The sequence below is a fragment of the Apodemus sylvaticus genome, chromosome 1, assembly GCF_947179515.1.
Source record: "Apodemus sylvaticus chromosome 1, mApoSyl1.1, whole genome shotgun sequence".
Classification (NCBI taxonomy): domain Eukaryota; kingdom Metazoa; phylum Chordata; class Mammalia; order Rodentia; family Muridae; genus Apodemus; species Apodemus sylvaticus.
This window is the reverse complement of record NC_067472.1, coordinates 108410350-108433654: the sequence shown is the minus strand read 5'-3', so window position 1 is coordinate 108433654 and position 23305 is coordinate 108410350. Positions and strand designations below refer to the sequence as shown.

General features: G+C 40.0%; 1 protein-coding gene across 1 annotated transcript in view; it reads left to right on the top strand.

The window, feature by feature from the left end:
- The window catches only part of Ints4 (integrator complex subunit 4), an 82848-nt gene that overhangs the window by 27281 nt on the left and 32262 nt on the right, over nucleotides 1-23305 (top strand). The window contains exons 9-11 of the mRNA XM_052158422.1: nucleotides 8960-9031; nucleotides 10916-11090; nucleotides 12664-12869. Of these exons, the coding sequence (XP_052014382.1) occupies nucleotides 8960-9031; nucleotides 10916-11090; nucleotides 12664-12869 (453 nt within the window). The remainder of the gene's footprint in view (nucleotides 1-8959; nucleotides 9032-10915; nucleotides 11091-12663; nucleotides 12870-23305) is intronic.

Genomic DNA, 23305 nt, shown 5'->3' with positions numbered 1-23305 from the left:
TGCCTCAGGATGAGCTGTATGAGATATAAATCTTTCTCCTTTCTTTGAAGCACCAAAACTAGCTAATTTCAGCTTCAGATTAAAATGGATATTATTGGGGCTTGAGAAATGGCTTAGTGGTTAACAGCACTTACTGCTGTTTCAGAGAATCCAAGTTTGATTCCCAGCAGCTACCATAGCACACATCTGTCTGCAGCTCTAGTTCCAGAGGATACCCTCTTCTGACCTCCAGAGGCAAAACATTTATGCACATAAAAGAAATTAAAATTTACAAAATAAAAAGACAGTATTAGGGCACATTTCAGTCAAGTATGATGATTTATGCCTATAATCCTACTAGCACTTGAGAGGACAAAGTGGTATTGCCAGGCAGTTCAAAGCCAACTTGGCCTACATTATAAGCCCAGACAGGGCTACACAGAGAAACCTATCTTGAAAAACAAAAACAAACAAACAAACAAACAAAAAAAAAAAAGAAGAGGAAGGAGGAAGAAGAAGGAAGAGGAGGAAGAAGGATAAGAATGAAGAAGAAAAGGAGGAGGAGGAGGAAGAGGAGGTAGAAGGATAAGTATGAAGAAGAAGAGGAGGAGGAGGAAGAGGAGGAAGAAGAAGAAAAAGAAGAAGAGGAAGAGGAGGAAGAAGAAAAGTGACATTCTTCATGGAACTAGTAGGAGAGTTAACTTTTAACAGGAAGTAATATTTTATACACCGTTGATATTGTTTAATGGTGGGTCTTATTGTTTGTGAAGTTTTCTTAGGTCTGCTTATTTAATTTATTTGCTTGTTGATTTCATTTATTTATTATTTATTTATTTTGAGACATAGTCTAATTATGTAGCCCTGGTTAGTCTGGAACATGCTGTTTAGACCAGGCTGACCTTGAACTCACAGAGATCTGCCTGCTTTTGCCTCCTTAGTGCTGAAACTAATGGCATACACCACCATACCCAGCTGTTTTAAGTGTTTATTTTTGTTTTTCACATTTTGTCTTTGTTGTTTTGAGACAGGGTTTCTCTGTGTAGCCTTGGCTGTCCTGGAACTTGCTCAGTAGACCTTGCTTGGAACTCAGAGCTCCGCCTGCCTCTGCCCCCAAGTGCTGGGATTAAAAGGTGCACACCACCAACCCCCTGGCTTTATTTTAGACTTTAAAAAAAACAACAAACAAAAAACCAATTTTATGTGCAAGTTTTTGCCTACACAAGTATATTTGCCCATGTATGTGATGTCAGAAGAAGACTCTAGTTTGTTCACATACATAATTATATAATGAAATTATGTCTCAAAATAAATAATAAATAAATGAATCCATCAAGAAACAAACAAATATTCACAGACAAACTAGATCTTCTGAATCTAGTTACAAGTGGCTGTGAGATACCATATTGATGCTGGGAACTAGACCCTGGACCTCTGTCAGAGTAGCAAGTGTTTTTAACTGCTGAGGCATCGCTCCAGCCATCCTCTGAGACTTCTACCTTAAATTAAATGCTTTAGAGCGATTATCTAATACGTTTTCTTTTGCTTTTTTTTTTATTATTATTCTTTTCCATATTCTTTGTTTACATTCCAAATGATTTCCCCTTTCCTGGTTCCCCCCTCCCCATAAGTCCCATGAGCCCTCTTTCCTCCACCCATTCCCCCAATCATCCCCCTCCCATTTTTCTGTCTGGTACTCCCCTACAATGGTGCATCAAGCTTTTCCAGGACCAAGGCTCTCTGCTTCCTTCTTCTTGGGAATCATCTGATTTGTTAATTGTGTCTTGGGTATTCAGAGCTTCTGGGCTAATATCCACTTATCAGTGACTGCATTCTATGTGTATTTTTTGTGATTGGGTTACCTCACTTAGGATGATATTTTCCACTTCCAACCATTTGCCTAAGAATTTCATGAATTCATTGTTTTTAATTGCTGAGTAGTATTCCATTGTGTAAATATACCACATTTTCTGTACCCATTCCTTCATTGAGGGACATCTGGGTTCTTTCCAGCTTCGGGCTATTATAAATAGGGCTGCTGTGAACATAGTGGAGCATGTGTTCTTATTGCATGCTGGGGAATCCTCTGGATATATGCCCAGGAGTGGTATAACAGGGTCCTCCCGAAGTGTCATGCCCAGTTTTCTGAGGAACCGCCAGACTGATTTCCATAGTGTTTGTACCATCTTGTAATCCCACCAGGAGTGGAGGAGTGTTCTTCTTTCTCTACATCCTTGCCAACACCTGCTGTCTTCTGAGTTTTTAATTTTAGCCATTCTGACTGGTGTGAGGTGAAATCTCAGGGTTGTTTTGATTTGCATTTCCCTAATGACTAATGATATTGAACATTTCTTAAGGTGCTTCTCAGCCATTCGAAATTCTTCAGGTGAAAATTCTTTGTTTAGCTCTGTACCCCATTTTTAATAGGGTTATTTGGCTCTCTGGAGTCTACCTTTTTGGGTTCTTTGTATATATTGTATATTAGCCCTCTGTTGGATGTAGGGTTGGTGAAGATCCTTTCCCAAAATGGTGAAGAACGGCAATTGGTTGCCGTTTTGTCCTTTTGACGGTGTCCTTTGCCTTACAGAAATGTTGTAATTTTATGAGGTCCCTTTTGTCAATTTTTGATCTTAGCATAAGCTATTGGTGTTCTGTTCAGGAACTTTTCCCCTGTGCCCATGTCCTCAAAGGTCTTTTTTTATTAGTTTCAGTGTGTCTGGTTTTATGTGGAGGTCCTTGATCAACTTGGAGTTGAGCTTAGTACAAGGAGATAAGAATGGATCAATTTGCATTCTTCTGCATGCTGACTTCGAGTTGAACCAGCACCGTTTGTTGAAAAGACTATCTTTTTTCCACTGGATGGTTTTAGCTCCTTTGTCGAAGATCAAGTGACCATAGGTGTGTGGGTTCATTTTTGGGTCTTCAGTTCTATTCCATTGATCTACCTGCCTGTCACTATACCAATACCATGCAGTTTTTAACACTATTGCTCTGTAGTACTGCCTGAGGTCTGGGATACTGATTCCCCCAGAAGTTCTTTTACTATTGAGAATAGTTTTAACTATCCTGAGTTTTTTGTTATTCTAGATAAATTTGAGAATTGCTCTTTCTAACTCTATAAAGAACTGAGTTGGGATTTTGATGGGGATTGCATTGAATCTGTGGATTGCCTTTGGCAAGATGACCATTTTAACTATATTAATCCTGCCAATCCACGAGCATGGACAATTTTTCCATTTTCTGAGGTCTTCTTCGATTTCCTTCTTCAGAAACCTGAAGTTCTTGTCATACAGATCTTTCACTTGTTTGGTTAGAGTCACCCCAAGATACTGCATAGTATTTGTGGCTACTGTGAAGGGTGTCATTTCTCCAATTTCTTTCTCAGCCTGCTTATCCTTTGAGTATAGGAAGGCTACTGATTTGCTTGAGTTGATTTTATAATTGGCCACTTTGCTGAAGTTATTTATCAGCTTTAGGAGTTCTCTGGTGGAATTTTTTGGTCACTTAAGTATACTATCATGTCATCTGCAAATAGTGATAGTTTGACTTCTTCCTTTCCAATTTATATCCCTTTGACCTCCTTATGTTGTCTAACTGCTCTAGCTAGAATTTCAAGTACTATATTGAAAAGATATGGAGAGAGGAGGCAGCCTTGTCTAGTCCCTGATTTTAGTGAGATTGCTTCAAGTTTCTCTCCATTTAGTTTGATGTTGGCTACTGGTTTGTTGTATATTGCTTTAATGATGTTTAGGTATAGGCCTTGAATTCTTTCCAAGACTTTTAGCATGAAAGGACGCTGAATTTTGTCAAATGCTTTTTCAGCATCTAGTGAAATGATCATGTGGCTTTTTTCTTTGAGTTTGTTTATGTAGTGGATAGCATTTATGGATTTCCTTATATTGAACCATCCCTGCATCCCTGGGATGAAGCCTACTTGATCATGGTGAATGATCATTTTGATGTGTTCTTGGAATCAGTTGGCAATAATTTTATTGAGTATTTTTGCGTCGATATATTCATTAGGGAAATTGGTCTGAAGTTCTCTTTCTTTGTTGGATCTTTGTGTGGTTTTGGTATCAGTGTAATTATGGCTTCATAGAATGAGTTGGGTAGGGTTCCTTCTGTTTCTATTTTGTGGAATAGTTTAGAGTATTGGTGTTAAGTCTTCTTTGAAGGTCTGATAGAATTCTGCACTAAAACCATCTGGTCCTGTGCTTTTTTTGGTTGGAAGACTTTCAATGACCCCTTCTATTTCTTTAGGGATTATGGGACTGTTTAGATGATGTATTTGATCCTGATTTAATGTTGGTATTTGGTATCTGTCTAGGAAATTGTCCATTTCCTCCAGATTCTCCAGTTGTGTTGAGTATAGGTTTTTGTAGTAGGATCTGATGAATTTTTTAAATTTCCTCCGTTTCTGTTGTTATATCTCCCTTTTCATTTCTAATTTTGTTAATTTGGATACTGTCTCTGAGCACTCTGATTAGTCTGGCTAAGTGTTTATCTATCTTGTTGATTTTCTCAAAGAACCAGCTCCTGGTTTTGTTGGTTCTTTGTATGGTTCTCTTAGTTTCTACTTGATTGATTTTAGCCCTGAGTTTGATGATTTCCTTCCTTCTACTCCTCTTGGGTGAGTTTGCTTCTTTTTGTTTCAGGGCTTTCAGTTGTGCCGTTAAGCTGGTAGTGTATGCTCTCTCTAGTTTCTTTTTGGAGGCACTCAGGGCTGAGTTTTCTTCTTAGCACTGCTTTCATTGTGTCCCATAAATTTGGCATATGTTGTGCCTGCATTTTCATTAAATTCTAAAAGATCTTTGATTTCTTTATTTCTTCCTTGACCAAGGTATCGTTGAGTAGAGTATTGTTCAGTTTCCAATTGTATGTGGACTTTCTGTTGTTTTTGTTGCTATTGAAGACCACTCTTTCTTCCTAGTAATCTGATAGGAGGCATGGGATTATTTCGATCTTCTTATATTTGTTGAGGTCTGTCTTGTGACCAACTATATGGTCAATTTTGGAGAAGGTACCATGAGGTACTGAGGAAAAGGTTCTTTTGCATTAGGATGAAATGTTCTATATATGTCTGTTAAATCCAATTGGTCCAAAGCTTCAGTTAGTTTCAGTGTGTCCCTGTTCAGTTTCTGTTTTCCTGATCGGTCCATTGAGGAGAGTGGAGTGTTGAAGTCACCCACAATTTTGTGTTAGGTGCAATGTGTGCTTTGAGCTTTAGTCAAGTTTCTTTTATGAATGTTTGGAACATAGATGTTCAGAATTAAGAGTTCTTCTTGGTAGATTTTTCCTTTGACCAGTAAGAAATGTCCTTCTGTGTCCCTTTTGATGACTATAGGTTGAAAGTCAGTTTTATCTGATATTAGAATGGCTGCTCCGGCTTCTTTCCTAAGACCATTTGCTTGTAAAATTGTTTTCCAGCCTTTTATTCTGAGGTAGTGTTTGTCTTTGACACTGAGGTGTGTTTCCTTTATGCAGCAAAATAACAGGTCCTGTTTACGTATCCTGTCTGTTAGTCTATCTATGTCTTTTTATTGGGGAATTGATTCCATTGATGTTAAGAGATATTAAGGAATAGTGATTATTACTTCTTATCATTTTTGTTATTATTTTTATGTTTGAGTGGTTATCTTCTTTTGGTTTTGATGAAAGAAGGTTACTATCTTGCTTTTTCCAGGGTGTAGTTTCCCTCCTTGTATTGGCATTTTCCACCTATTATCCTTTGTAGGACTGGGTTTGTGGAAAGATATTGTGTAAATTTGGTTTTATCATGGAATATCTTGGTTTCTCCATCTATGGTGATTGAAAGTTTTACTGGGTATAGTAGTCTTGGCTGGCATTTGTGTTCTCCTAGAGTCTGCATGAGATCTGCCCAGGATCTTCTAGCTTTCATGGTCTTTGGTGAGACGTGTGATGTAATTCAGATAGGTCTTCCTTTATATGTTACTTGGCCTTTTTATCTTACTGCCTTTAATATTTTTTCTTTGTTTAGTACATTTGGGGTTTTGATTATTATGTGATGGGAGGTATTTCTGTTCTGGTATAGTCTGTTTGGAGTTCTGTAGGCTTCTTGTATATTCATGGGCATCTCTCTCTGTCGGTTAGGGAAATTTTCTTCTATAATTTTGTTGAAGATATTTGCTGGCCCTTTAAGTTGTAAATCTTCACTCTCATCTATACCTATAATCCTTAGGTTTGGTCTTCTCATTGTGTTCTCCATTTCCTGGATGTTTTGGGTTTCAAGCTTTTTGCATTTTATGTTTTCTTTGACTGTTGAGTCAATGCTTTCTATGGTATCTTCAGCATCTGAGATTCTTTCTTCTATCTCTTGTATTCTGTTGTTGATATTTGTATCTTTGGTCCCTGATTTCTTCCCAAGTTTTTCTACCTCCAAAGTTGTTTCCTTTTGCGATTTCTTAGTTGATTCTACTTCTGTTTTTAGATCCTAGATGACTTTACTCAGTTCCCTCACTTGTTTGTTTGTGGTTTCCTGTAATTCTTTAAGAGATTTTTGTGTTTTTTCTTTCATGACTTCTGCCTGTTGACCCAAGTTCTTCTGTATTACTTTAAGTGATTTTTGCATTTCCTCTTTATTGGCTTCTATCTTTTGACCCATATGTTCCTGAATTCATTTTTTAAATGATTTTTGTGTTTCCCTTGTAAGGGCTTCTACCTTTTGATTCATGTTCTCCTGTATTTCTTTATGATATTTATTTATGTCCTTCTTGTGTTCCTCTAACAGCATCATGACCAGTGATGCTGTTTAAATCCAAATCTTGTTTTTCTGATGTGTTGGGATATCCAGGACTTGCTGTTGTCAGAGAATTGGGTTCAGATGCTGCCATTTTGTCTTGATTTCTGTTAGTAACGTTCCTACGCTTGCCTTTTGCCATCTGGTTGTCTCTGGTGTTAGTTGGTCCTGTTGTCACTGGCTGGTGCTTGAACCTCCTGTAAGCCTATAAGGCTATTTCTGCTCCTCTGGATGACTGGGTTTCCCCTGGCACAGATTGCTGATGGGCTGCCCTACTTTTGGGTGCTGTTGGAACTCTGGTATGCCTTGCCCCAAGCAATGTTATACTCGGGGTTGTCTCTGTGTACGTGGTGTTGCATGTCTGGTTCGTCCGGGTGCTAAGATGGCGGAGGCTGGCGTGACCCCTTCAGGTGCCGATCACTCTGCAGGGCAAATGACCCATGGCACGGCTGGCACACAGACAACCCCAGAGCTGCTCAGGCCTTGGGTGCAGGCAGAAGTCTGGCGGGCTGTGTCCCAAGTGATGTTAAACTCAGGATATCTCTGCATACCTGGTGTTGCCTGTTCTGTCTGTCTGGGAGAAAAGATGGCGACATAATCTGTTTTTTATTAGGCAGACTCCTTACTCCTGTTTAACAAGACTGTCTTAAGAGTATGATCCCTGTCTTTCGTACCTTGCTGTGGGTTCCCTTGACCAGTGTGCTGTTCATAAATCCACTTTGCCTTTCCATATGATATGCTCTCTTACTTCATATGCTTGCACTCTCCCATTCCCCAGCAAGAGGCGTCCTAACCCGTCCCTCATGCTGCTCCTTCGCTCAGTTCCTGTAGCAGCCGTTATAAAGTATATTGTGACCTTTCATTCCGTAAGGAGGTTGTCTTGGTCTTTTTATTTTGTATTCTTACTCCTGATAACTGTGAGCATATAAGTGAATTGTTGTTATGTAAATACTTATTTTAATACATAAGGGTGTAAATAAATAAATGGATGGAAAGAATAGAATAAGAAGGAATGGCCTGTTGGGAGGTATAAACATGAGTATTAGGAATCAAGGCCAGGCCCAGCTGGATAATGAGTTCTAGCCTGGGCTATATGAGACCTTGACAACTACCCCTCCCCCAAAAAACCAAAAAACAAAAAGGAAAGAAGGAATGGAAAAAGATGAGGAGGAGGGGTGGCTAAAGAAAGGTTTCTGGAGCCTCAGTTTTTACTTCAGCTCTGGACTTTGTGACTGTGTTACTTAAAATACTTTTACATATCCTCATGCATAAAGTATGACTAATGATGATGTTAACTTCATAGTGTTCTACTGAGAGTTAAGTGGTTGAAATACATAAAGCTCGCAGAATGGTACATATGGGACAGAGTAAGTTCTGTCTGTGAGATATGTATTGTTGGTATTTTTAGTTTAAAAATATATCCATGATGATTTATAATTTACTGACATCTTAGCTGTCAAGAATTTTGAAGAGTGTCCTTAAAAGTTGTGATAAAGATTCTGAAATTGATGGTGTGGGGTGGGGTCCTTCTTAAATGGTGTGGGGAAAGACTTAGTCATCTTTAAGGGGCCAGCCACTGGGAGTTTGACTATGCTCCAGTGAGTATATGGACAATACAAATTGGACTTGGTGTGTGTGTGTGTGTGTGTGTGTGTGTGTGTGTGTGTGTGTTTTCTTTTTTAGGGGGTGTGGGAACCAAGGGTGCAAAAGGTGTGCCTGTGAGGAATGAGATGCGAATGTTATCGGGGCGTTGTATGAAGTTCCTAAATAATAAAAATATTATGTTGGGGCGAAAAAGAGAGAGGACATAATACACCTCAAAATAGCTTCAAGAACTACCTGAAACTGACCGGATTCACTCTGCTTAACTTCCATGAAGAAGCTCAAGTTACTCAGACTCCTTAAAGGAGGCTTTCACAGACCAGATAGGATGGTCTTTAATCTGTAGCTATTCCTACATGTGTGCAGTGTGCTCTGGGGGTGTGGTTTCCATAAGCTATTTCTCATGCCGGTTACATGATAACAACTGTCTTTGAATACCTTTGGGTACAGTAAACAACCCCTTCGACATATTTCTGTAAGTAACCCCAATAAAGTTCATTGCTTCAACAGCAACAATGAAAGAATAATGTTACCTTCATGTATTTACCTTTAAACTTCAAGTGTTAAAGTGATGTCTGACTCACAGGAGTTGTTTAATATACTCCGGATTCTCTCTTTTTATAGGGCTCTATGGAGCAAGTCAGTTCTCATTTCTTGGAGCAGACTCTTGACAAGAAGCTGATGTCAGATCTGAGGGTAACTTGACTTCTTTGTTTAAATTGGGTTTCTATAATCAATATCAGTATAGCTATATGTTAGGCTATATTGATTTCATTTAACAGTCCATACATTTGTTACATTAATCTAAGTTATTAGATTACATTTTAACTCAAAATTATAGTAACTTGAACCAAATTACAAGCTACATCTTGAATTTCATTCTGTAATAAAATGCTTTGCAAAGGTTGTGTTAAACAAGAGGTAGCATTTACTTTCTGTTCCTTATAAACTATGGCAGTCTGGCATTTTGCGTGACATGTGACATGGTAGAACTCCTTTTTAGTGTAGCTCCCATGGACGAGTGAGTGGAAGAGTGACCCCCCTCGTCTGGACAGTTCTGGGGAGTGTCTTAGACATTGACTGTGACACTCTTTAATGTGATTGGCAAGATGAAGTATGTCCTAAAGTAATGCGTGCACTCATTGTCAACACCTTAGTTTTTAAATATGTTCCTAACAGCTACTGAATTTTTTATAAATATATGAGAAAATATCTTACTTATATTAGTAAGCTTTAGCAATTTTGATCTCTTCTATAATTTATTTTTATTTTTATTTTTTTATTTTTTGGGGTTTTTCGAGACAGGGTTTCTCTGTGTAGCCCTGGCTGTCCTGGAACTCACTCTGTAGACCAGGCTGGCCTCAAACTCAGAAATCTGTGTGCCCCTGCCTCCCAAGTGCTGGGATTAAAGGCGTGGGCCACCACCGCCCAGCGTCTTCTGTAGCTTTTTAAAAGTGTGTTTTAAACCCTGAGCCAGAAGTGTGTACTTAGTGTGTCTAACTAAGACGACGCACACTGTTGGGTGCATGTGCTCCTCCCACTCATGAGCCTTTTCACTGCGAGGTTCATGGAGTCCCCTCACTTTTCCCCACTGTAAATCACAGAAAGGATATTATCTTCGTGGCCTTTGTGACCATTTCTTTTTTGAGTTACTATGTAAGATAAATCCTACAGAATGGTTCTGCAGTTGATGTATGCATGTTATAAACAGTGCGTTGTAGTTTTCCTCAGTTCCAGTGTGGTAGGCTGGGGGGGAAGAGTAAGGAAGGCTGTGTAGTGACTGAGAGGAGATGAGCAGCTCTGGTTTCTAACATGCAGTGCAAGGTGCAGGCTGTGGTGTGGGACGTGACCCACATCCTTATAGACTCTGAGACTTGGATGCTTCTGAAAAGACCATCCATGAATCATCCATCGGCTCATTTCAAAGATGATGAGAATGACTGTGTGAAGCAGAGTGGGAGTTACTGACTTCGGATGAGAACTACACCTGCCAAGTGTGCTGCCTGTCTGCTTCTGTTCCTCAGTGTGCTCTCCCTAGGTGATCTGCTAGAACTTCGAGTATTGTTGCTATAGAGAGACAATGTTTTCCTTTCTTCCTTTTTTTTTTTTTTTTGAGACAGGGTTTCCCTAGCTGTCCTGAAACTCTATTTGTATATGAGGCTGGCCTTGAACCCAGAGAGATAGATCCACCTGCCTCTGCCTCCCAAGCACTGGGAGTAAAGGTGTGTGTCACCACCACTGGCAATACAATGTTTTCTAATGAGACTGAAAAACTGTTGCTTGTTAGAGTGGGTATATTTTCTACTGAGACAGTATTGGAGAAACACTGCTAGTCTGCCTCTCAGGCTCTCCTTTTCCTGGGTTTAATGTCCAAGCACAGCCGCCTGTCCAATCAGCACTGCCTAGGTTACTGGAAGCTATTAGAGACTTGTGACCCTTTCCTCTCATTTTCAGTTGGACTTGCATTTCTCTTATCTGAACTGTCACCTTGTCTTCAAGGGCAGTTTGCTGCTTGCTTGCTCTGTTTTAGGAACACCTTAGTGTTCTCCTACAAGTAGTAATTGTTGTCATCTTCTACAGAGGAAACGGACCGCACATGAGCGTGCCAAGGAGCTTTACAGTTCAGGGGAGTTTTCCAGTGGCAGGAAGTGGGGAGATGATGCTCCCAAGGAAGAAATAGATACAGGGGCCGTGAACTTGATAGAGTCAGGAGCGTGTGGAGCCTTTGTTCACGGGTTAGAAGATGAGATGTATGGTAAGTATGGCTTTGTATTATCAGGGGTACCCATATGCTTTGTAATATCAGGGGTACCAATATACTTTGCTTTGTGTCTATCACCTACCCCTGCCAGATGGCTCAGAAGGTAGAGATACTTCCTACACAAGTCTTGAGACCTGAGATCTCCAGATCTCACATAGCAGGTAGGCGGATAGCACTGTCCTTTACCTCTACACATGTGCCATGGCCCTTATATCTCTCTTATAGTCATCACACATGCAAATAAAATTTATAGAGTACATCTTTTCGTTTAGCCTTGTACTGACTATGTAAAGTACCGACTGTGAAGGAGAGGCTAAGGTGCAAAAAGTACAGTGCAGTGCTTAAATTCACATTTCAGCATTTCTGTAAAGTAGGGGTGATAATAATAAGCATTTTTCTGAGCTGTGAAAATTAAATGAGATTCTGTATCCATAAAGTACTTGGCATGATACATGATCTATTTATAGTAAGCACTTAGTAATAAAAAGTCATAATAATAATAATAATAATAATTTAGTTATTCAGATAGCAAGAATTAAATTCAAGTGTTTGTGACCATAAAGTCTTTCTTCTATCTTTCTCTGGTCTTTGTAAAAAGTGTTTCGTCATATTATCTACCTACCTACCTACCTACCTACCTGTCTCTGTCCATCTGCCGGCCTGCCTTCCTGCCTGTCTATCTAATGGAGTCTTACTGTATATTCCTGGCTGGCCTAGAACTTGCTGTATAGACTAGGTCAGTCTTGATTTCAGAGCTCTCCCTGCCTCTGCCTCCTCAATGCTGGGATTGAAGGTGTGCATCACCACACCTGTCCAGTTATTCCTTGCAAGCTTTTCTGGTTCCACATATACTTTATGATGTTGGAGTTTTTCTACAGTGTCCCTCTGCACCCCCCGCCATTGTGTTTTGCTGTGAGAAGTATCTCCCTATTTCGCTCTTTCTTCCTCCTTTCCCCTTTCCTTTCCCTTCTCTTTGTGTTGTTTTCAACCTAGGAAAGTTCAGTAGAGAGTTGAGGTTGTAGCTGGGTTGGCCTTTTACTTCCTAGCAGGCATGGCATGAGGAGATCACTGCAGGCTGTTCTGAGACAGACCTGTCTTTGTAGGACCAGAATGTCCCTTAAGCACACATCATGTGATGCTAGCCTGCAGTTGCAGGTGTGGGTGCTAGTGTTTTCTCTTCCCTTGTTGACTTTAGGCAAGTAAATTCATTCCTCCAAATCTTTGTTCAGTCTTGATAGTGGTAAGTTATTTAACATCTGACATTTAAATATATTTTTGTGTAGTTAGATACTGAAATAAGGTAACCCCATTTTTGAGAAATTTACTAAATGTGGAGGCATCTGTGTTCCTTCATCACACCCATGTGGGCAAGGTGAGGAACTTGGCCCTGGAGACAAAAGGCCCATGCTAAGCATCAGTGTGATGGGAACAGGAAGGAAATGGTCCAGGAGAATGTGTAGACCAACGGAAGAGCAGAGAGTGGAAATGGCCCAGTGAGAAGGAGCCCGTGGTTCCATGGCTCTTATGCAGTTTAGCGTGTGTTTTTGCTTTGTTTTTCATATTTCAGAGGTTCGCATTGCTGCTGTGGAGGCTCTGTGTATGCTAGCCCAGTCTTCACCCTCTTTTGCTGAAAAGTGCCTTGACTTCCTGGTTGACATGTTCAATGATGAAATTGAGGAAGTGCGTCTGCAGTCCATACACACCATGAGAAAAATCTCTAACAACATCACCCTCCGAGAAGATCAGCTTGATACTGTCCTGGCTGTGTTAGAGGTGAGTGTTTCTACTGTTCATTCATATCTTCATCAGATACCCAGGAGGCGTCTCTCCTTAACACCAGGTATTGTTTTGCACAATGGTCAGTACATCAGACAGCACAGATGTGCCATCTTACCCTCTTCCTCCCCACCGTGGAGGTGGATATTAGTGAGAAGTGTGAATAAGCTTGCTATGGCTTGTGACCAGGGAAGGGAGTAAAAGATGTCTAACTTGAGTGCTAAGTCAAGGAGACAGAGGAATGCTGTGAGGACACTGTGGGGAAAGGAGACATAAGGAGGCATTCACTCATCGCCTGGTAAAAGGGAGGGACGCAAACTGAGGGCTTCTAAAGAACAGAGGCTAGAAAGCACACAGTGGAGTTGAAGATCTGAGGGAGGGTGGGGAAGCACCTAGAGATAAAGGAGCAGACATTGTGACGAATTCTTTTCCACCTTCCTTTTTATTCCATTTAGTTGCTACAGCAGGAAAGGGTCTTAGGTTTCAGTTCTTTCCACCATATTGTTTTATCAAGAAATAGTTTGTCTGAGGTCACATAGTCAATTAAGTGGTTGCTTTGGGTCATTACAAAGTTTTATTTCCTAGGCTGTAGAACTCGTATTCTTGGGTTATTCTGAAATGTCTGGATCCATTTGCAGGTACTGATGTTGGCTTCTCACTGTTAATAAATGAGATATGGTATTAGCCCGTCACCCACACCCATCAAAGGAAGAACAAATTTTATACCTATTAGTGTAATTATTTCAGATTCCTGCTGCATTCTTTTTTTTCTTAAGATGGACAGTTTTCTTTCTTTCTTTCTTCTTCTTCTTTTTTTTTTTTTTTTTTTTTGGTTATTTATTTGTCTTTTGTGTGTATTGGTGTTTTGCGTGCATGTATGTCTTTGTGAGGATGTTGGACCCCCAGGAACCAGAGTCACAGACAGTTGTGAGCTGCTATGTGGCTGCTGGCAATTGAATCAGGTCCTCTGAAAGAGCAGCCAATCCTCCTAAGCACTGAGCCAACTCTCTAGTCCCTCCTGCTGCATTCTCTATAAAACAGAGCGCTTTTAAAAGGTCCCGCTCACTTTTCCTGAGCACTGAGTTCCATAGCACTTCTTTTAAAATTTTTCCTGAATTCACATCTTTATTTGTAAATAAATTTGTGATTCTAAGAAGGCATATTTATGCTGTGTGTCGTGTGTGTCATGGGTGGTCTCTCTCCTTTTAAGTTTCTTTTTGTTCTGTTTTATTTTCTAGACAGTGCCACACACTGGGTAGATCTCACTGTATCCTAGGCTGGCCTTGAACCCACAACCATCCTCCTCCTTCAGCATTCTCAGTGATGGGATCACAGACTTGAGCCATCTGCCTGTCTTTTGGCTTGCTGTCTTATGGTTCCTAACCTTGAGTTAGGAACCTTTGCCTTCCCTGTCATCTTCCCCTCTGCTCAGAAAGCTGCCTGTTCTGTCAGTGGACTCTGTTTCTCGCCACAGTGTGTATGCAGTGTATAAGCTCTTCCACTTGGCTATTCCAAGAATTCAGTCATATATACTCTTTTCTACTTTGCTGATCACAGCTCCCTTACATTTACTGGGTTTCTCCCTTTGCTGTGTGCCTTAGCTAGCTAATCCTTTCAGCTGGAAGTTCTTTTTCGGACTATGCTGAGATACTGTTCTATTGAGAGAATTTGTTTATTCATCAAGTACTGTCAGTGGATTGGAAATATTGTGTCAAAAGCAGATACCCATTCTCATTGGGCGTAATTATAGTCTCAGGAAAGGTAACAGTTTGAGATGGTGACAGATTCTGTACATAAGCTAAACTGTCTAGACATGTGGGAGACATTATGTTATGTCACCAAGTTAGTCATGCTGCTTAAAGGACAGAGCAGGCATGCCTGTGAAGGCAGGGAAAAACGTTCCTGGAGAGGCTAAGGTTCAACACAGTAGGAATTCCAGTTCAGTTTGCAGCTCAGTGAGAAAGTAAGGTCTCAGGAGTAGAAGTCAGGGACAAGTGACTTGTAGGCCACTGAGTCTTCTTCTAAGCTTTATGGAACATTGTTGAAGGGTTTTGTGAAGTTGACATGGCCTTGCCTGTCTTTCAGCATCTCTCACTCTTGAACCTTTTTGAAATTTATATTATTCTATTCTGTCAGTCACCTGATGCATATTAAATGCCAATCTCCTCTTTATTTTTCTTCTTTTATTATGTCTATCAGGTTTGTCTGTTTTATCCTCTGATGAGATCATTAACTGTAAATAGAGTCACTGTGTAATGATTTTTATTATGTTCTTTTCAGGCTCAATATAGTGACTTAGTCATAGTGAATGCTTAGCCAATATTTCCTAAAAACAAATCTGCACAAGTAAACTATATAACTGGCAATTATATAGTACTTAAGAAACACATAAATTAAAATTGTTTTCTTGCTAGTTTGAACCTTATTTCTTCAGTCATCACTATAGCTTCCATGGTCAGCAATGAAGATATGTTCACACAGGATGCATCATCTTATGGTAAGGTTGGCAGGGTTTGGAGTCAGACAGATCTAAGTAAGCTGTCAGTCCTTTCTTTGGTCTTTCCTTTTGTCTTTAGTATTTCTGTCTGCCGTGTGCCAGGCACTGCTATAGGGAAGGCTGTAATAGTGAGTGACAGCCACGATCCTACTCTCGTGAACCCTGCAGCCTAATGGGACTCAGAATAGGCACAGCAGTAAAATGAAATACACACAGCACAAGTGAGATACCATAGGAGTACAGCAGTCAGGTCTAAAGAATCTAAAGTTGAACTCAAGCGAGAAGGAACTAGAACTAGTATGGCAAGAATTGTCCACAATGTGAGGCAGACAGACATTGCAGGCAGAAAAGCAGAGATTAGGTCTGTTGTGAGTGGGAATGTGACACATTTGTAAATTTTATTCTAAGACCGAAAAGGGCTGTGTGTCAGGAAGACCAGTGGCTGAAGTGTGCTGTGACTTTGGGCTGGAGCAGGTGGGGTCTCATGTGGTCCACAGCTCATTTGTTGGTGTGTCTGGCACACAGATTTCCATGCTGTTTTTAAGCATTCTACTCTAAGACCTTTATGGTTTTTGATCCTTTTGATTATAAAATACTCAACTCATGCTAGTTTGACTTTTTTAAAGCTGTTCCCTTCCTTTTGTGTGTGTTTGTGTGTGTGTGGGGGGGGGGGTTGTTATGTATTTAGGCTACCCTCAATTTGTAATCCTTCTGCCTCTGCTTCTCAAGGGCTGAGACTACAAGCGTGTGAGACTACAGCACACAGCCTGCTCTTTTCACAATTCTAAGCCACTGATAAATTGGACATTGATATAAAAGTTTCAGACACAGGGGGAAAGGAAAGGGGCCTCCTGGCATGGTGGGACAGAGCTGTGTTACAGACCATGGGTCTGCTGTGGGATAACCAGGGTCCTCTGGTCCAGGAAGGCACAGGTCCGGCTGAGATGACAGACAGAACAAACCACACACACACAGAAGCAGTTTGAACTGAATGTATTTTGGAGCTCTAAGGCAAGGATTTTTATACAGGAAGAGTTGGTATTACCATTTCAAAAGATGTAGCCAGTGAGGCAGGCACAATTATCATAGCCATTTGGTACAAGGAAATGCAACATCAATCAGGAACAAAGTTCTCAAGAAACAGATACAGAGGATCAATTTACAGATGCCATCAAACTTCCTGATTAGAATACAGAGTCACTTATATTTTACAGCAAATCTTCAAAGAGTTTGAAGTTTCTTATACTACCTGGGTCTTAACAAGTTCTTGTGAGAAATCCTTATCTAACATTTAGCCTTCTATCTTGTGAAACAAAACTTCCTGAGTAAATCAATGCTTTCAATACTGGAGTGCCCGAGCCATCCTCATATACAAACGCACAGCCATAAAAACCTGCATGTAGTTGGACGGTAGTAATTATGTAAACAACTATGAGGCAAAGCACTGAAATTCTAAAACGGGGTTGGCGGTCAGTGAGTCAACTTCAAAGAACGGATTATCAGCCAGGCCTTAGGAATCCCAGTGAAGAGAGAAAAGGAGGAAGTCAGGGCAAACTGCTACTTGGGAACTAAGGGCTCATCTTAAATAGCCAGAAAGTAAGAGAGTACAGTAAATTGCCAGGTGAGATTATCAGCTTCCACAGCTTCCAGAGAGTTCCGTTCTTCCCAGAAGAGATGCCTCCAGTGAAAGAACCCCCATACCATAGGTTTATGTGGGAGATTAAAATAAAGATTTTAAGAGCTGTTTATAATAATAAAACTTTAATAAAGGTATCAAAAGCTATTCCTTTAGAATCATGTATTAGAAAATATAGGGCAAGAGATAGAAAACAAAGGTTCGGCTTTCTACCAAGTGCCACGCGTAACACCATTAACATATGATAAACACCATAATTAGAATCTTACTAAAAATCATTTTAAACTCCCAACAGATGATTTTTAGGCATCTCTTCTGGATCATCAGAAAGAAAAGTTTTATAAGCAGTGGGAAGACAGCTCATGGGAACTATACATGTCAAATTAACATAATTAGTAAGTCTATATGTATAGAAATTAATCATATAATGTAAGGAAAACAAACTCAAAAGTCTGTAGCTGCTTTTGAGCAGCCACCAACTCTATAGCCTCTCTCAAATTCTTCCCAGGAGGCATTTCTTTCCTGCCTGTCTGTAAAATATCATTTTTACAGACATCACTGGGCCACCGCGGCATCTCTCCCTTTTTTGTTTAATAATTGAAGCGCATATATATCTCTTTTGGCAGTAGAGATGGAGGAAAAGATTAGTCTGAAAATGAGTGGAAGAATCAGAAGAAGAAGAAGAATTATTCCTGTAGCCACAGCGACAATAACAATCCAATGTAACCAACTTACGGGATTCAAAGACCATAGGCTGGAAGAAATAGATTGAGCTAGGCCCTCTAAATCAGTGAATCCATCATGTGCCTTGTTCATGGCTGAAATTTGGGTTTTTAATTAACCCATGTCATGCAGTCTTCTGTCAGCTCAGGTTGTATAGGTCGGTCTAGGATTCAGACCTTTGGAGCCAGCATTCTGTGAAAAGAACATATGCATATCTCCTCTCGGAGGAATTATAGTGTTGTCCCCTTTCTGAAGTTTATCATTTGTTTTAAGTTGTATTCCTAAACAACTTGGGTCTACATTGACTTGGCCGTCGGGCAGCGGGAGGGAGCCTTTGCTACTGTCTCTTTAAGAAAATTAAACCACCTTTTTTCTAGCCAGGCTTGCAACTTGGCTTGGCTTAACTCCACCCCCTGCATGAATCGTGGCCGAATTAAGAGATTGTTAGAAGGCTATATTTGAATTGTTTGTATGAGTCTGTCAAAATATTCTCTTGGCCAGAAACTCATGCTTTGTCTTAATTAAATAGTTGGATTTTTTGATCTTTACTAGTTTAAAATTGGCTGTTAGATGCCATTGAGGCCTCACAGAAAAAACTCCTCACAGAAAAACTGCACCCCTCGGGCTGGAGCTTGGGCCCATATTGGCCATAGCTTTTTTAACTTTTATAATTCTTAAAATTATCTTAATTATAAAAATAGGTTAAGGATCATAGGCCTTTAACCAGACTGCAAACTGTAGCCAATGGCACATTGGCAATTTTTTATTGTAACTCTTTTTTTTTTCTTGTTTTTTTTTTTAATTTTTTTTATTCGATATATAATTTATTTACATTTCAAATGATTTCCCCTTTTCTAGCCCCCCCACTCCCCGAAAGTCCCGTAAGCCCCCTTCTCTTCCCCTGTCCTCCCACCCACCCCTTCCCACTTCCCCGTTCTGGTTTTGCTGAATACTGCTTCACTGAGTCTTTCCAGAACCAGGGGCCACTCCTCCTTTATTCTTGTACCTCATTTGATGTGTGGATTATGTTTTTGGTATTCCAGTTTTCTAGGTTAATATCCACTTATTAGTGAGTGCATACCATGATTCACCTTTTGAGTCTGGGTTACCTCACTTAGTATGATGTTCTCTAGCTCCATCCATTTGCCTAAGAATTTCATGAATTCATTGTTTCTAATGGCTGCATAGTACTCCATTGTGTAGATATACCACATTTTTTGCATCCACTCTTCTGTTGAGGGATACCTGGGTTCTTTCCAGCATCTGGCAATTATAAATAGGGCTGCTATGAACATAGTAGAGCATGTATCCTTATTACATGGTGGGGAATCCTCTGGATATATGCCCAGGAGTGGTATAGCAGGATCTTCTAAAAGTGAGGTGCCCATTTTTCGGAGGAACCGCCAGACTGCTTTCCAGAGTGGTTGTACCAATTTGCAACCCCACCAGCAGTGGAGGAGTGTTCCTCTTTCTCCACACCCTCTCCAGCACCTGCTGTCTCCTGAATTTTTAATCTTAGCCTTTCTGACTGGTGTAAGATGAAATCTCAGGGTTGTTTTGATTTGCATTTCCCTAATGACTAATGAAGTTGAGCATTTTTTAAGATGCTTCTCCGCCATCCAAACTTCTTCAGGCGAGAATTCTTTGTTTAACTCTGTACCCCATTTTTTAATAGGGTTGTTCGGTTTTCTGGAGTCTAACTTCTTGAGTTCTTTATATATATTGGATATTAGCCCTCTATCTGATGTAGGATTGGTGAAGATCTTTTCCCAATTTGTTGGTTGCCGATTTGTCCTCTTGATGGTGTCCTTTGCCTTACAGAAACTTTGTAATTTTATGAGGTCCCATTTGTCAATTCTTGCTCTTAGAGCATATGCTATTGGTGTTCTGTTCAGAAACTTTCTCCCTGTACCGATGTCCTCAAGGGTCTTCCCCAGTTTCTTTTCTACTAGCTTCAGAGTGTCTGGCTTTATGTGGAGGTCCTTGATCCATTTGGATTTGAGCTTAGTACAAGGAGACAAGGATGGGTCAATTCGCATTCTTCTGCATGCTGACCTCCAGTTGAACCAGCACCATTTGTTGAAAAGGCTATCTTTTTTCCATTGGATGTTTTCCGCCCCTTTGTCGAGGATCAAGTGGCCATAGGTGTGTGGGTTCATTTCTGGATCTTCAATCCTGTTCCATTGACCCTCCTGCCTGTCACTGTACCAATACCATGCAGTTTTTAACACTATTGCTCTGTAGTATTGCTTGAGGTCAGGGATACTGATTCCCCCAGATTTTCTTTTGTTGCTGAGAATAGTTTTAGCTATCCTGAGTTTTTTGTTGTTCCAGATGAATTTGATAATTGCTCTTTCTAACTCTGTGAAGAATTGAGTTGGGATTTTGATGGGTATTGCATTGAATCTGTATATTGCTTTTGGCAAAATGGCCATTTTAACTATATTGATTCTACCGATCCATGAGCATGGGAGGTTTTCCCATTTTTTGAGGTCTTCTTCCATTTCCTTCTTCAGAGTCCTGAAGTTCTTGTCATACAGATCTTTCACATGTTTGGTAAGAGTCACCCCAAGATACATTATACTGTTTGTGGCTATTGTGAAGAGGGTCATTTCCCTAATTTCTTTCTCAGCCTGCTTATCCTTTGAGTATAGGAAGGCCACTGATTTGCTTGTGTTGATTTTATAACCTGCCACTTTGCTGAAGTTGTTTATCAGCTGTAGGAGCTCTCTAGTGGAGTTTTTTGGGTCACTTAGGTAGACTATCATGTCATCTGCAAATAATGATAGTTTGACTTCTTCCTTTCCAATTTGTATCCCTTTGACCTCCTTATGTTGTCGAATTGCCCGAGCTAGTACCTCAAGTACAATATTGAAAAGATAAGGAGAAAGGGGGCAGCCTTGTCTGGTCCCTGATTTCAGTGGGATTGCTTCAAGTTTCTCTCCATTTAGTTTGATGCTGGCTACCGGTTTGCTGTATATTGCTTTTACTATGTTTAGGTATGGGCCTTGAATTCCTGTTCTCTCCAAGACTTTAAGCATGAAAGGATGTTGAATTTTGTCAAATGCTTTTTCAGCATCCAATGAAATGACCATGTGGTTTTGTTCTTTGAATTTGTTTATGTAGTGGATTGTATTGATGGATTTCCGTATATTGAACCAACCCTGCATTCCCGGGATAAAGCCTACTTGATCATGGTGGATGATCGTTTTGATGTGTTCTTGGATTCGGTTGGCAAGAATTTTATTGAGTATTTTTGCATCGATGTTCATAAGGGAAATTGGTCTGAAGTTCTCTTTCTTTGTTGGATCTTTGTGTGGCTTTGGTATCAGCGTAATTGTGGCTTCGTAGAAGGAATTGGGTAGTGTTCCTTCTGTTCCTATTTTGTGGAATAGTTTGAAGAGTATTGGTGTTAACTCTTCTTTGAAGGTCTGATAGAATTCTGCACTGAAACCATCTGGTCCTGTGCTTTTTTTGGTTGGAAGACTTTCTATGACTCCTTCTATTTCTTTAGGCATTATGGGACTGTTTAGATGGTCTAGTTGGTCCTGATTTAATTTTGGTATTTGGCATCTGTCAAGGAAATTGTCCATTTCCTCCAGATTCTCCAGTTGTGTTGAGTACAGTCTCTTGTAGTAGGATCTGATGATTTTTTGGATTTCCTCAGTTTCCGTTGTTATATCTCCCTTTTCATTTCTAAGTTTGTTAATTTGGATACTTTCTCTGTGCCCTTTGGTCAGTCTGGCGAAGGGTTTATCTATCTTGTTGATTTTCTCAAAGAACCAGCTCCTGGTTTTGTTGATTTTTTTTGTATGGTTCTCTTTGTTTCTGCTTGATTGATTTCGGCCCTGAGTTTGATGATTTCCTGCCTTCTACTCCTCCTGGGTGAAATAGCTTCTTTTTTTTCTAGGGCTTTCAGGTGTGTCATTAAGCTGGTAATGTATGCTCCCTCCATTTTCTTTTTGGAGGCACTCAGGGCTATGAGTTTTCCTCTTAGCACTGCTTTCATTGTGTCCCATAGATTTGGGTATGTTGTGTTTTCATTTTCATTGTGTTCTAAAAAGTCTTTAATTTCTTTCTTTATTTCTTCCTTGACCAAGGTATCATTGAGTAGAATATTGTTCAGTTTCCACATGTATGTGGGTTTTCTGTTGTTTTTGTTGGTATTGAAGACCACTTTTACTCCATAGTGATCTGATAGGAGGCATGGGATTAGTTCAATCTTCTTATATTTGTTGAGGTCTGTCTTGTGACCAATTATATGGTCAATTTTGGAGAAGGTACCATGAGGTGCTGAGAAAAAGGTATATTCTTTTGTTTTAGGATAGAATGTTCTATATATATCTATTAAATCTAATTGGTCCAAATCTTCAATTAGTTTCATTGTGTCCCTGTTTAGTTTCTGTTTTCCTGATCGGTCCATTGAGGAAAGTGCAGTGTTGAAGTCACCCACAATTATTGTGTTAGGTGCAATGTGTGCTTTGAGTTTTAATAAGTTTCTTTTACGAAAGAGGGTGCCCTTGCATTTGGAGCATAGATGTTCAGGACTGAGAGTTCTTCTTGTTGTATTTTTCCTTTGACCAGCAAGAAGTGTCCCTCAGAGTCTCTTTTGATGACTTTGGGTTGAAAGTCAATTTTATCTGATATTAAAATGGCTACTCCAGCTTGTTTCCTGAGACCATTTGCTTGTAAAATTGTCTTCCAGCCTTTTACTCTAAGGTAGTGTTTGTCTTTGACCCTGAGGTGTGTTTCCTGTAAAATGTAGGGTCCTGTTAGTCTGTGTCTTTTTATTGGGGCATTAAGTCCATTGATGTTAAGAGATATTAAGGAATAGTGATTGTTACTTCCTATCATTTTTGACGTTATTTTTTAAATTTGATTGGTTAACTTCTTTTGGGTTTGATGAAAGGTTACTATCTTGCTTTTTCCAGGGTGAAGTTTCCCTCCTTGTATTGGTGTTTTCCTCCTATTATCCTTTGTAGGGCTGGGTTTGTGGATAGATATTGGGTAAACTTGGTTTTGTTATGAAATATCTTAGTTTCTCCATTTCAGGGACTGTTACTTACCTCAAGATGTCCCCTTTTTAATTGTTTTTGCACAAGTTGTGCTATAGTTGTATTTTTTCTTCTGTTAGGGGCTACTGATCAAGCCATACAGGCTCTTCTGATTTCCAACCTAATTTATCTGCATACAACAAGCCCTCAGTGGCCCCTATGAAAAATGCTGTTCACTCAGATTATCTGAGGTCACTAGTTTTACATCTATATCACTCATTATGTCTCTTCCCCATAACAAAAAGGGGAGAGAAGGGATAACATAAGGCTGAATCATATGTTACCCATCTTGTCTGCCTGGGTATTAGATGGATTGTCATGTATTGTGATACTTGTTGTCTTAGCCTGCACTCTTATAGAACACAAGAGCACTAGCCCAAAGATGGAACCACCCACAAGGGGCCCTCCCCACTTGATCACTGATTGAGAAAATGCCCCACAGCTGGATCTCATGGAGGCACTTCCCCAACTGAAGCTCCTTTCTCTGTGATAACTCCAGCCTGTGTCAAGTTGACACACAAAA